The sequence below is a fragment of the Panicum virgatum genome, chromosome 1N, assembly GCF_016808335.1.
Source record: "Panicum virgatum strain AP13 chromosome 1N, P.virgatum_v5, whole genome shotgun sequence".
NCBI classification, from domain to species: Eukaryota; Viridiplantae; Streptophyta; class Magnoliopsida; order Poales; family Poaceae; genus Panicum; species Panicum virgatum.
This window is the reverse complement of record NC_053145.1, coordinates 53,588,951-53,604,167: the sequence shown is the minus strand read 5'-3', so window position 1 is coordinate 53,604,167 and position 15,217 is coordinate 53,588,951. Positions and strand designations below refer to the sequence as shown.

The following is a 15,217-nucleotide window of genomic DNA, read 5'->3' as shown; positions in this document are numbered from 1 at the left end:
TTCAGCGATATTTGCAGCCACGTACCGTGGCCTCTGCAAGGCATCGGTGCAAAATAAGCACAATGCAATTCTTACTGGATGTCCGACTCTGCTACAGTTTTGGTCGTACGAGAGGATAGCAATTGGTCGTCCGATTATCGACCACTCACCGTATGAGCCGGATATGTACGGTGACACCGAGGATGATAGGCCGACCATGGGGACTCTCTGGTACGCTCGTCAGGTACGGAAATGACTGCTACTCGTACTATTCTGTTGGCAATTCTGTTGTTTTGTTTAACCCTCTTTGTATTTCTTATTGGTATATATTATTAATTTCGTGCAGAAGAGTTGGGCCCACGTACAGTCTCGGTGGTCCTATCCTGAGTTTGTAGCTGAGTTTGATTGGTTGACACCTGAAAACGTTGTGTGGGAGCCCTACTCCCAGTTGGCTATAAACACTCGTGCACCGTTCGGGATATCTTCGGTTTGCTCTCAGGACCAGGGCTTTGGATGACAACTACAGCGTTGGTGTACGACGTTTACATTGAGGCCCACTGCCCGGACAGAGTCAGGAGGCAGTTCGGTCAAAGGCAGTTGTATCCTGTGTTGTCAGCATTGGATCGGGTCCAACGTCATGACCACAGGTAACGATTCATATGTCATTTCAGTGATAATGCATTGCTGCTTTAACTAATCAATATTTAGTTTGTTGAGGGCTGGTCAACCCTTCTCGAACATGTGGGTGGCAAGGGTGCAGCCTTGGGTCGATGGCTGGGACCAGGCAGAGGAGAACGTGGTGCTTCCAACCCCTGTACACACTGAGGCTTCGTACAGGGCGTACTTGAGCTGGTACCAGCCTAAGACTCGTTGCCGCTTGATATATGCTGACATGCATCCAGAGCCGCATGTTGCGACCCCCACAGGATGGCTATGCACGACATCGGGATGAGGCATTAGCTGGGCGGTGAGTCAAAGTTATCATTGATTTTCAAATACTTTGGATTAGAGTGTTAATGTCTTTCTTTTTCTTGCATGCAGTTTGAAATGTGTAGGTTGATGGACGTAGATGCCAGGGCGAATTTGATGAGGATTCGAGCGGGATCTATGATGGATAGGAATGAGCAAGAGTCGGCCTGGACCTGAGTTTCACAAAGAGCTCATTCCATGCTTGAAGCCTTTGGTAGCCGGACATCGTACGAGGACTACCACGGTTCGTCTCAAGCCTCGACCTCATTTCCTTGTGGTCCCACACAGCAGTAGCCTTCCCCAGCACTTTATTGGTCTCAGCAGCATTATCCAGGTACGTGAGGATACTTACTGACTTCCTACTTTGATAACAACAATTAATTCTTAGTCCATACAGGTGATGGACACCCACCTTATCAACCTCACGGAGGGACCCAGTTTAGTACCATGGCACCAGTTGCAGGGATGTCATTTCAACCAACACAGGCACCACCACGACCTTTCGGTAAACATATAGTCCATATCTTAATTTCAATTAATTTTGGTACGAAGTCTAATTCCTTTTGCATTTACATATAGGATCACAACACTTATATGATGCGGGACCTTCTTCGTATTACCCTATGGCGACAGCAGAAGGAACGCAAGTTAAATACCTAATCTGTAGCCCGAATTTATCATGTTCTTCTTATTTCTATGAATATTTTAAATAATTTGAACGGTTTACAGGATTGCACCACCAGCTTCCTGATATGGGTAATTCTTCGTATCCACCACCAATAGATACGTATGATGAATATATACCCAAATAGATAATTTATAAGACGATGATTAAGATATCTTAATTGCTACTACATAGGGGCCACACAGGATTCCTTGGAGGCGAACTTCGAAGACTGGAGTCGGTTATTTTCTACACCTAACCAGCAGGCCGATCCTACCTTCCAGACACATGTGGCCACCGGACGTTCAGGTAGAGACGTAGGACCTCCAGACTAACACACCTACCCTACAGACCACGTCCACGTACAGCGTAAAAGAGGTCGACATGGCCGGGGTGGTTAGGAGGTGCTTCTAGTTATTTCTGTATTTTTGTTATGGACATGTCGTCATGTTATACTTATTTCGTTTTTATGCATCACCTATTTCGTTCTCAGTTGCGTATGTGTATGAATTGCTAAGTTATACTTTTCATATTCATCTATTTTACTAACGATTTTTATTTCTATCCAAAATATCTAAAACCACATCTAATGCCGCACTGCACGTTCATTTGTGGGAGGGGCCTGCCGCCCCCCTGCCGGGCGGTAGGAGTACAAAACTGTAATTTATAAAACCGAAAATATATTTCTATAAAAAATAATTTTGAAAAATATAAAAATAAAAAAACGCAACCGTTGCCAGTTCCTCTTCCTACTAATCGCATCGGGCGCCAATAGGCCTAGTAGTAGTACCCGAACAAAACCACAGGGTCCAGCCCAGAGCTAAAATTTCTTTTTTTTTGAAAAGAAAGAGCTAAAATTTCTAGACCATTGGCGCCTCTCGGTTCACGGATTCAGGCGCAGCGCCCGGCACTGAGAGTCTTAGAGACTGACACACAGACACCGCCCGGTAGACGTCCGTCCACGCGCAATGCTGAGTCTACGGTTGACTGCACCCAACTTAAGTCCCGGTCGATCAACCAACATGGTGGACCCCACACCAGTGATTTTTATCTCCTCTTCTCCCCGACCTGGTCTGTCCATCCGTTTCCTTTCCGCCTTATTCTCTTCCCCTTCTCTTTTCTTCTCCGGATCCACCTCCTAGGAGCTCCGCGGCGGGAGACTCGGGGGCGGCGGGGAGGGTAGGGCGTGGTGGGGAGGCCCGGGGGCGACGGGGAGGCGCGCCGCCGCGGGAAGGGCATCGTGCGGCGGCGACGGGGGAGCGGCGCGCGGTGGGGAGGCGCTCCGCTCGATGCCGCCCCCCACGGCGCGAAGATTCCATAGGTGCGTCATCGGCCCCGGCGGAGGCGCGCCCGTGCTTCTCCACGCGACGACGGCCTCGACGGCTTACAACATTGGTGCTTCACCTAGGCCCAGGCCTAGCGCTCGGCGGACAGCGGCCGCGTCCCCCTCCTCCGCGGGGTCGCGCACGAGCTCGACCTGCCACTCGCCGTTCGGGATGCCGTGGACCTCGTGCTCGTCGCGCGCGGTGATGGGGATCTTCGCGCCAGCGCCGTCCGCTAGGAACACGGGCACCGCGACTACCGCCATCCAGCTTCCCCCCGCTGGATCGAATTGAGGCCGAGTCGCTGCCGCCCTCCGCAAGGCCTGCCATCGGTGGCCCTTGCTGCATCCCACCACTGCCGCGAGGAGGGGCAGGGGAGTCGTGGGGGCGGCGGAGGGCCAGGGGAGGGAGGCGGCGTGGATAGAGAGGACGGGCGAGAGAGAACAGGGGGAGGGGAAAGAAAAGGAGAGTGGAAAAAAGAAAGAAAAAGAAAAGAGAAGGAAAAGAAAAAAAAAGAAGAAAAGAGAGATAGAAATTTTTTTATAATCTGAATAAAATTTTTTTCTACCTCCAATTTTTTTGATGTAATTTTTTCAATTGATTTTTTGCACAAATTTTTTCTCGTTAATTTTTTCCTATCTCTTCGGAATTTTTTCCATCTCTCTCAATTTTTTTCTTGAAATTTTTTTATCTATCTAAAATTTTTCTTGAAATTTTTTCTCTCCTCCTAAAATTCCCCTTGAAAATTTTCCTATCTTCCGAAAATGTTTTCTGATTTTTTTTCTAAACCTTTTTTATCACAAAACGACGAAAACTTACTAAAAAAAGAAAAAAACGGTCGGGAGATCGACCGTAGGGAGCCCCTCCCTACGGGGCTCCCTACGGTCGACCGTAAACTAGCGAGACCCCGTCCACGCCGTCAAGGCGTCGTCAACGACACCCGCTGCAACGACAGCGCCGACGTCCAATTCGACCTCGGACAGAACCAGCTATGGCCAGGCCCAAGGCTCGTGACGGACTGACGGGCCTGTTGGCCGGGTGCGCGGGCCGGGCTCGCCGGCATCGCCCTGATGGGCTAGGCCAAGAGATGTGGGACGTGCTCCATTGATTTCTGCAGCATTCCGAACAGCTGTTAAGGTGTAGCCGCAGCACAGCAACTCGTCGCCGTGCTCCCTGCCACTATCTGCAGTGTTGTTTCAGTGTTGCTTCTGGAGTTCAGTGTTGTTTCTGGAATTCAGCGAGAGTCACTCTTCCAAATGTTAGAGCACAACTGTAATATTTTTAATTGGAATGTTCGGGGCCTCAACAATCCTGCAAGAAGGAAGGTTGTTAAAGATTTGGTGCAAGAAACAAGGTCAACAATTGTATCTATCCAAGAGACTAAGCTTCAGGATATCACTCCTGAATTAGTGGTAGAAATCCTGGGTCAGCAATTCGTGCAGAACTTTGCATTTTTGCCAGCTGATGGTACACGAGGGGGTATTCTGTTGGCAACACATGATGAACACTACAGGATACTACAGGCTGAGGTGGGGGTTCACACTGTCACTGCTACAGTAGCTGCTATCTCAGGAGGAGAGCAATGGAGCCTTACAACAGTTTATGGACCACAGGAAGACCAGGCCAAGATTCAGTTCCTTGGGGAATTAAGATGGATTAGCTATGCAGTTCTGGACAAATGGTTGATCATTGGTGACTTCAACATGATACTACATGCTGCTGATAAGAGCAATAATAATCTTGACAGAAGATTAATGGGGATGTTCAGAGATCTGGTGCATGATCTTAGACTAAAGGAACTCAATCTGCGTGGAAGGAAATTCACTTGGACAAATGACAGGACTCACACACGTATTGACAGAGCATTTTGTACAACTGAGTGGAATCTGATGAAACCTAATGTGCTGCTGCAGGCACTTTCTTCCAGGGTCTCTGATCACTGCCCTTTGTTCCTTGTCGGACATGCTACAGTACAGAAACATAGAGGCTTTTGTTTTGAAGCTTTCTGGCCAAGGTTGCAGGGTTTTCAGGATGTGGTTTCGACAGCTTGGCAAAAGGATGTCAGAATTTCTAACCCTTTTCTCAGATTACACATCAAGCTTGAAAGAACCAGCAAAGTACTCAAAAAGTGGTCTAAATCATTTTTGGGCAACAACCGACTGCTCATGTGTGCTGCAAGGATGTTGATTCAGATCCTGGTGGTTGTGCAGGAGTTCAGACAGCTGAGTGCTTTGGAGTTAAATCTCAAACGTGATCTTAAGGTCCAGTTCCTTGGCATGACAGCAGTAGAAAATTTGAGAGCAAAACAGTCTGCTCGTCTCTCGGCAGTTCAGGCAGCAGAAGCAGGTTTCAAATTGTTCTATTTGCAGGCAAATGCTCGCAGGAGGAAAAATTTCATTCAGTCCTTAAAAGTGGGGGCCCAGACTTTTTATTCTCATGAAGAAAAGGCTGCTGTTGTTTACAACCATTTTAGCCAACACTTTGCCACACCTCCTACTAGGGCAGTAACACTGAATTGGGAGGCGTTGGGTTTACAACGCCATAGTCTCACTGACCTTGAAGCTGAATTTACAGAGGAAGAAGTGAAGGTTGTCATTGATGACATTGCTGCAGATAAGGCGCTAGGACCGGATGGCTACATTGGCATTTTTCTGAAGAAAAGTTGATCTATAATCAAACATGACATCATGGCTGCTGCATCCTATTTTTATCAACAACATGATCAGCATTTCTTGCATCTAAACGAAGCACACATGGTTCTTCTACCAAAAAAGGAGGATGCTCAGTCAATCAATGATTTCAGGCCCATCAGTCTGACACTCTATTGCAAAGTTGTTCTCCAAACTGCTTGCTACAAGACTGTCCATACATCTCAACACAATTATCTCAAGATCTCAGAGTGCCTTCATTAAGAGACGAAGCATCCAAGACAACTTCTTGTACACTCAGAACTTCATCAGAGATTTGCATAGAACAAAACAACCTGGCCTCTTTCTCAAGTTGGACATTGCAAAAGCTTTTGATAGTGTACGCTGGGATTTCCTTCTGGAGGTCCTACAACAGTTTGGTTTCCCTCCTCAATGGTGCTCTTGGGTGTCAATGCTCTTGGCAACTAGCTCCACATCAGTCCTCCTCAATGGTTCAAAGGGTTTATGGTTCAAGCATTTTAGGGGCCTTCGGCAGGGGGATCCTCTTTCCCCAATGCTGTTCATATTGGCAATGGAACCTTTGCAGCGTCTCTTTGACATTGCCACAGCTCAAGGTTATCTCTCACCATTGGGGGGACATGTAACTCGGCTTAGGGCAAGCCTGTACGCGGATGATGCAGCAGTGTTCCTCAACCCAGTACATGACGAGGTGCAAGTGGTGGCACAGATCTTGGAAATGTTTGGTGCGGCGTCAGGCCTGTTGGTTAACCTCAACAAATGTGCAGTGTACCCGATCAGCTGTCATGACATAGACTTGTCTGAAGTTATGCAGCCTTTTCCATGCTTGATCAGGGAGTTCCCATGCTCCTACCTGGGATTGCCACTCCATACTCGGCAACTACGTCGAGTTGATATCCAGCCTTTGATCGACAAGATTGCAAATCGTTTACCATCCTGGAAAGCTAATTATATCAACAAAGCTGGCAGGCTCAAATTGGTTAACACAGTGCTGTCTTCCATGCCGGTCTACTTCATGACTATGTTTGAACTCAAAAAGTGGGCGATCAAGAAGATTGATAAACTGCGAAGAGGTTTTCTGTGGAAAGGAAAAGCCGAGGCAAAGGGGATTCACTGTCAGGTTGCTTGGGAAAAAGTCAAATGTCCAAAAAGTTTGGGGGGCTTGGGAGTGCTGGATCTCGAAAGGTTTAGTAGGGTGCTGCGACTGAGGTGGTTGTGGTTTGCCTGGACTGATCCTGACCGACCTTGGGTTGGCTCTGATATCCCTTGCAGTGCTCTTGACTGTCAGCTTTTCAGGTGCAGTACTTCGGTCACAATTGGGGATGGCAGAACGGCTTCGTTTTGGGACTCGTCTTGGGTCCGTGGCCATGCACCCAGGGATGTGGCACCTAACTTGTACAAGCTTGCATGGAGAAAACGCCTCAGTCAGGGAAGAAATTGAAAATCAGACTTGGACACGCGGGTTATGGAGGATGTCAACTGCAACTGAAATGGCCGAGTTCATAGTTCTTTGGGAAGCGGTGCAGCAAGTTTAGTTCTCTAATGCAGCTGACGAAATTGTTTGGAAGTGGACTGCAAATGGTATTTACTCCTCAGCCTCGGCCTACAACATCCAGTTCGCAGGAAGGATCTGCACTTTCAACGCTAGGGACATCTGGAAAGCTAAGACAGAGGGCAAACACCGCTTCTTTACCTGGCTCCTAGTTCAGGAAAGGATTCATACTGCAGATGTTCTGTTGGTGAAGGGAGTTCAGGGTAATCCGGTCTGCATCCTTTGTGATCAAGAGCAGGAAACGGCTGCACATTTATGCCTACATTGTCCTTATGCTCGGGAAGTATGGTGGCACATTCAAGTTCAAACACAAGGGCTCGTTGTAATTCCAGAACCGGGTCTGTCGCTACGAGATTGGTGGAATTCGTCCTTGCTTGTAGCTGGTCATCACAACAGGGGCAGCGTTGCAGCCACTCTCATGTACACGGCTTGGAATATATCTGGAACGAAAGAAACCGCCGCGTCTTCAAGGGTTTGTCAATTCTACCGGCGTCCTTGATGCACTTGATCATGGCAGATATGGAAGTACGGAAGAGGGCTTGTGAGGCCAGAGAAGCCGCTTAGTTAACTATGTCATTTAGTTCGATAAGTGTGTGTTTTATTATTATCTATGTAATCGCAACCTATGTAACCATCCGCATTCTACTTCTTCTTATATGCTGCCTTTAAGTTCAAAAAAAAGAAATGTATTTGCTGCCACTATCATGTCTCGATGTGTAAATCACGCGTACCTTATGAGTGTTCAATTAAAACCAGAACAGTGTTCAGTTCTCTGCAAAATGTTGCTCGTAAGCTGTTGTGATTCGCCGTCGTCGCGCTCGGTTCTTTTGGATCAACCAAATTAGTCGTCGCTCTCACCTTTTTGGTGGGTGACGGCTAGTTGCTAACAGTTTCCTTTACCAATTGAGATATTAGCGTATTGTTCAATTTCTTTATGTCAAATTCATATCTGTTACTCAATGCCAATCGTAAATACTCCATCGTCCAACTTTTTTATGTTTATACAAAAATGTATGTAAATTTTTAATTAAACATCATTAGATGAGTACTGATAAGCCATTTACATGCACATATGACCAGCTACTCAAAACATGTATATAAATACTTGTGGTACTAAATAAATATCGTTAGATGAGTGCTGGGGAATATTCAGTACTGGGCCACTTGCACGCACCGTGCATGCAGAAGAAAGAACCCTGAAACAGAAGGTGGAGCATTGGAGCTTCAATCGGTTGATGGGGCGGTTAAGGAAGGAAAGCTGCTCTGCTCAGATCGACTACTAGGGTTTAGGTGTCTGTCTGGAAACCCACGAACGGCGTAAATCTGCAACGATCGGTCCAGAACATTAATCCTCGCAGGCAAGTTGCGCGCGCGCTGCGTGCTCCTCGCCACGGGCCGGCCCTGGCCTCGCTTGCCCTCTGGTCCACGACCGCATGAGGCATGACTGCGTGCGCGATGGCCCGTCCCCCATATCAAGATCAGAATTGAAGCGAGAAATCAGGGCCGAAAGCGCCTCTCGTCAATCGTCATCGGTGACATGAGATTGACAGGCTAACCCCGATGAACCGCCCGAGAGGCTCATTTTCCGCACGGGCCGCGTCGTTCCGGCTTTAACCGAACCGCCCACGGTCGAGCCAGGAACCTGTGGTGCGGCATGCTGATGAATCTGTGCCGGCCACTGAGCACGAGCCTAGCCGAAAGAGAACTCCAGAACGTACGGATTCCTTGCGTACTGCGCACTCATCCGATGGCAGCAGCCAGCAGGACCCCCACCACGCGCACGCACGCATGGCGTGCTTCCGAAGCGAGAGAGAAGGATGGGCGGCGGCCCGGCGGCGAGGCTAGCGGCCGTACTAGAGAAACGGGGTCGACTGGCGATCATGCCGTGCGTGATCGCCTTCAATTCGCTCGCCGTTATGGCGCGCGCGGCCGGCCCCCTCCGGGCGCCCACCAACCGCAGGCACGTCACGTTGGCCCTGCTCGCCCGCCCCCGCCGGCGTCCTCGATCCCTGGCCCTTTTCCCAGAGGCGTGGCCTGCATCATCAACTTGGAGCAGGGGGGGGGGGGGGGGGGGTACAAGCGTGCCGTGGGCCGTGGCGATTGCTCCGGTGATCGGCTGATCGCTGGTACGACGAACGGTTGTTGGGAAGGATGCACTTATTTTTTTACAGTCAACTTTTTTTTTCTTGCATTTGATGCATTCGGCTTGTGGCTCTACTGGCAATTGTAGCCTGGCGTTGCGGTGGTGAAAAATTTTGTATTTTGGTACCGTAGTACATTTCGTTGTTACTTGATAAATAATATTTAATTATAGACTAATTAGACTTAAAAGATTCAGCTCGTGCTAATCAGTTAGACTATATAATTAATTATTTTTTAAATACATTTAATGCTCCATGCATATGTTCGAAGATTTAACTGTTGATGTAACTAGAATCTGCAGAAGGCCCCTTCAAAAAAAAGAATCTGCAGAAGGGGGGGGGGGCGCAACAGCAGTCGAGTCGAACTCATTCGTCATACGTGATGGTGCCCGATCGATCCAAATATGCAATGGTATGGAAACAACTGCATTTCTCTTCGATTTTGATCGGGGCTGTGTTTAGATCCATGAAATGGTGGTAAAAAGAGTCACATCGGACACTGTAGCACACTGTAACATTTTTCGTTTATTTGTGGTAATTGTTATCCTACCATACCGTAACTAGGCTCAAAAGATTCGTCTCGTCGTGTACATCAAAACTATGTAATTAGTTTTTTTATTTATCTACATTTAATGCTCTATGCATAAGGCAAAAGATTTGATGTAATAAGTGAATAATGAAATTTAGAGAGAGAAATTTTAGAACTAAACACAGCCCGGGTAGATAGCCATATGAACGAAGCTGCAGCTAAATATTACTGACTACCTTGTCTTGAGCTTGAAGGATCTCTTGTACCATTCCTTCTTTTTTTTTCATGCCTGACACCGGACTATTTCAGGCTGCTGGGCACGTTCGTTTAAAAGAAAAAAAAAAGGCCCAACTAAACACTGTCGTCTCTTTTTTTTCTCTTTTTCTCTGAAAATGTCCGTCCCGAGTGAGTGATTGCATAAAGGGGACATCCGCTTTTGTCAGGTTTTTTTTCAATCAGTGCAGCACGTATCATTTGCCGCTTTTCCGCATCCAGATCCAGGCGAGTCGGAGGGGAAAATCGTGATCTAAAAGCGTCCGTGCTTTTTACAGCCACTCACATGAACATGTTCCTAGCTACTACCTCCTACCAGCAAATGCACCGTGGTAATTAATCACTACACACCCAGCTCTGAATAAAGTCCGGACCCAGACAGCGAGACAACGTCCCTTAGGTTCGATTGTCAGTTCGGTTTGAACCGCCACCACAGCACGAATTCAAGTCCGGACATGATCATCGATCAGTTCATCACACGCACATGTTCCTAGCTACTTCGTACTAATCGTACCCGCGATCCCAACGCGGCCGTGGTAATTACAGTGCACCCAACTCGGTCTGAATTCTGAACCAACACAATGAAATCGTCGCAGTCGCAGCAGTCGTCGCTGCGATCTAGCCCAACAGGCCAACACAGTACAGAACCACACGGCTATTTCAGTGCTGGTACCAGTAAAAGTTAGATCAAGGTTGAGATTGCAAGCTCCCTAAAAAGATACAACGTGATTGCCCAAGCCCCCGTCCCCCCGTCGCCTTCCAGGGGCGGCTCGGGCAGAACTCTCGCCTGTGCACCGCCGCCCCTCCCAACCCCGGCTCCCGCGCCTCGCCGCCGCCCGAGTGGCCACCGGAAGTCCGGCCGGTCGTGAGGAAGGCGGCTGCGGGCTTCCAACCTCCCTCCCTCTCTCTTTCCCGCCACCTTGCCCTCTCATGGTGGCAGCCAGATCCACGGCGGCGGCGGCTGTTCTCGGCGGTCCGCGGCCAGTTCGGCGGCGGCGGCGGCCGTTCCCGGTGGCCTGCGGCCTGATCTGGGGCTCGGTGGGGCGGGGAGCGGTGGCGGCGGTGTGGCTCGTGGCCTGGTGCGCCGGTGCGGTGGGCGGCGCTCGCGGCGGGGCGCGGGGCGTGGCCGGGCACCGCTGGGCGCGGCGGTGGTGGCGCTCACGGCCTGGCGTGTCCGGGCGTGCCGGCCGTGGCAACGCCTACTGCGGCTGGCGCTCGGCGGCGTTGCTCCTGCGGCTGCGCAGCGAGGGCACGCGTTGGTGTGTGGGGGAGCGGCGGTCGGCGCAGAGTTGCGGCGGCGGCGGCTTCGGCAAGCACGGGCGGTGCCGGCGACGTCTGGGGCTGCCGCGGGTCGGCGGTTGCGGCGGCCGGTGCGGGGCGCGGGATGGCGGTTGCGGCCGGCGCCGTGGACTCAACGGTGGCTGTGGCCGGGCTGCCGGTTTCTCTGTCGTTCTCGGCCATGACGGCCGGGATTTGGCGGGGCCGGCGGTGAGCAATGCGCGGGCGACGGATGCTAACATGAGAGGATGGTGCTCCCCCTCTCCTTTCCTCGCCGACGATACTGGTCCGGCACCACCATGGTGGTGGGGCTGGGGTCTGGCTGGTGCTTGTTGGTGGCGCCGAGGTGGTGCTTTCGAGTAGCGCCGGGCTTCTTACGGTAGAGGCGGTGCAGAAGCGACGGGGAGCAGTCTACTTCCATGGCCATGTGTGTGCGGCAGACATGGTGCTGAATCGGGAGAAAGCCTTCACTAATGCGTCGTCGGTGGACGTGGTGGCGGCGCCCTTGGGCCGTCGTTTCCCTGCTGGGGGCACCATGGCGAAGCACCATGTTCTCTGCATCGCGGGATTCTCAGGGTGAAAACCCTATCCATCTATGGACGTGCGACGACGGCGCCTTGGCGTGGTGCCCTCGTTGGAGGCGTTGCATCTGGAGACCCGGAACGGCTTGTGGTAGTAGTGGTGGTGGTTTGGTTGGTGGTCTCGCCTGTGTGGTGCAGGTTGTGCGCACGGTCCGTGTTGGTAGGAAGGTGCAGAGGGACTATGGGTGCTGGAGGACTTGAGCTGGCGAGCAAGGTGCAGTGGTGAGCTCGGTGACGGCTGGGCGGAGGTGATGCTCTCTTTGCGGCTTCAGATATCCGAGTCTTTAGCGGAGGAGTGTGAGGCAGTGGGTGAGGTGAGGCCCCCACGCAGAGTGGCCAGGATCAGTGGTGTTCATTGGTGCTGCGACGAGAGTGCTTTGCTGATGCATCGCTGGAGCAGAGGGATCGACGATCTTGTCCGTACGTCTTGAGGGTGATAGTCCCATGGTGGAGGAGTGCGGGTAGCCGCTCGGGCTTGCAGCGGACTGCGGCTTTGACGTGGTACAGCGTTGGTGACGACGGCGTGGTTTTCGACGGCTTGCTTTCAACTCCTCTCCCAAGTGATTGTGGTGTAGCATGTGTGGTGTGCGCTTGTTTGTGTGGTGGTATACGCTTCGACGCATTATGTACGAATGCTTCTTCTTATTAAATGACAGAGCAGTGCTCTTGCTATCTTTTCAAAAAAAATCAAGGTTGAATCAATTTAAGCCATCGCGGTAAGTAATAGTTTAAGTCATCACGGTAAATACGTTGTGTTTGCTTGGCTATCGCTGATGGCTGGTGCTGATTTGTTATGAGAGAACAGTACTGCTGACTGGCTGGTAGCTGGTGGGTGGCGCTAATTTAGTATAAGAGAACATTACTGCTGGCTGGTTGGCCGACAAACCAAGCGAACAAGTAGGTAATAATCCGCATAGAGAATTTATGTAACTGCCACAGAAATATTGCACCAAGAATATACACAAAATCCTCTCTATAGAACCAAAATGTAGTGCGGTAAAAGTACAGTGCGACACCCGCCGCGGAGCAGAACACTAACCACCAATAATCCGCCCGCGGAACCAAAGAAACCAATGCATCACCATCGTCATCATCGTACATCAAGAATCGGTCGGTCCGAGCATGCCGGTAAAATTAAATAACAACACGGTAGAAAAAAGAAAGAAAAAAAGAGAGATGAAATGGAGACGGAGGAGCAGCGTCGTCGTCGACGCACGGGGAGCCGGGGAGGGATGGCAACATCGACAGGATCGGAGGAGGAGGAGGAGATCTACTACTCAAAGCAGGAGGGCGAGGCCCGCGCCCGCCAACGCCACGACCGTGGCGAAGCCGGCCGCGCGTGCGCTTGCACCCGAGTCTTCGGTCGGCGGCGTGCCAGCAGGCGAGAGCGCGGGCGCCGGGGACGTCTCGGCGGCGGGGCTCGGGGTCTTGGGGCTCTTCGGGGACGCGGCCGGTGTCACCATGGGCGGGAGCGTCGGGGCGGTGCTGGGAGCCGGCGTGGGCGCGGCCGGAGGCGGGGTGGCGGGGGGAGGAGGCGTGGCCGGAGGCGGCGCCATGGGCGGGGACGGGGGCGGGGTGGCGGGAGCGGGTGGCGGGGTCGCCGGGGGAGACGGCGGCGGGGTGGTGGGAGCGGGCGGGGGAGAGGCCGGCGGCGACGGCGGCGGCGTGGTGGGGGCTGGCGGGGGAGTCACCGGGGCGGGGGGCGGCGTGGTGGGTGCCGGAGGAGGGGTGGTCGGAGCCGGGGGCGGCGTGGTCGGAGCCGGAGGAGGGGTGGTGGGTGCGGGAGGCGGGTTGCCGGCCGGAGGTGCCTGGGGAGCCGGCGGTGGGTTCCCTGCTGGAGGCGCCTGGGGAGCCGGAGGCGCCTGCGGCGGGGCGTTCGGCGTCTGCGGGGGCTGCGCCGGCGGCGCCTGCTGCGCGGCGCAGGACGCGACCAGGAGCGCGAGGACGAGCGGGCGAAGGAGAGGCGCCATGATCCCGCGTGCTTTCTTGAGAGCTGGAGCTCGCTCGAGCAGTGGGACGGAAGCGAGAGGGAGAGGGACGGTTATATAGCGCTGCGGCAATCGAGCTTAGCCTCCAGCCAGCTCACTGATGCCCGCACTGCCACTGGTTTATGAAGCAGCCAGCTAGCTAAGCTCGCGCGCAATCAAGGTGGCGGCCGTTGAGCACGTTACCCAGGGAGGAGTACGGCCACGGCATGAACTGTTTGCTAAGTACTCGCATAGTCGCATTACGAACGTAATTACGTAATCTCTGTACTTAGCAGCGTATCTCGCGTGCACCTGTACACAGGCCCTGTTTATCTATAAAGTCAAAATACAAAAATTTTGTAAATCGCTTACATGGTGTACTAAATATAGTCGAAAAATAAATCGCATTGGACTGTAAATCGCGAGACGAATCTAATGAGTCTAATTAGGACGCGATTAGATACCAAATTACTACAGTAATACTACAGTAAATATGCTCTAATGATGAATTAATTAGACTCATCAGATTCGTCTCGTAGTTTACAGACAATATCTGTAATTAATTTTGTGATTAATCTACATTTAATACTTAAAATGTTAAAAATTCTCTTCTAAAAATCCAAAATACAAAGTGATCTAAATAAGACCACAATTTCATATCGTTGTATCTGGAGAATGAAGGGTACATGCAGTACGGCTACGTAGCTGTGTACGTAGGCGAGTGCATGGGTGGTGACTGGTGATGGGGCCCGGCCCGGCCCGGCCCGGCCCTTGTGGCTTGTCCTTGTATCGGTTGGTGCAAATGCCAGCTGCCCAGCCTTTCACTGTGCTGTGCTGCCTTTTTGCTCCCGATAGTGATGGTTGTTCCATGGAGGTTGAACAATTAATTTGTCTGCGTGTCCTTTAGCAAAGTGGCCGAGGGCCAGCTATGACTATGATATTGTAATCGCGTTATATATTTTCGTTAGTGCATGAGAAGGAAAAGTAGCAACCAACCCAGCCAAAGAAAAACACCACCTTCAAGTGCGTCACGTTATAGCAAACATTCACGGACAAAGTTTTAAGTAGTAACAAGCATTGATCCATGTGGCATTAGGGGATGATTAACTGCCGCTGTCCTATTCCTTATTAATGACATTTCCCTATAGGTTGTAATTAGTAATAATGTCATCATTTCCTCACATGCCACTGTGACATCATCTAATTTAGGATAAGTAGAACATCATGTCCTAATTCATTCGCTCCCTTCCTGTTCAGTCTTAATTACCATTTGCTAAGTAAACAAAAACCGCACCC

General features: G+C 51.2%; 1 protein-coding gene across 1 annotated transcript; it reads right to left on the bottom strand.

The window, feature by feature from the left end:
* Positions 1 to 12,854: 12,854 nt before the first annotated feature.
* Positions 12,855 to 14,174, bottom strand: LOC120653670 (translation initiation factor IF-2-like). Its single transcript, XM_039931361.1, has 2 exons — positions 14,126 to 14,174; positions 12,855 to 14,035 (listed from the first exon to the last, which is right to left on the bottom strand). Exons 1-2 carry the CDS (start codon positions 14,172 to 14,174, stop codon positions 13,089 to 13,091), a joined length of 996 nt encoding a protein of 331 aa, XP_039787295.1. The 3' UTR covers positions 12,855 to 13,088.
* Positions 14,175 to 15,217: the final 1,043 nt, after the last annotated feature.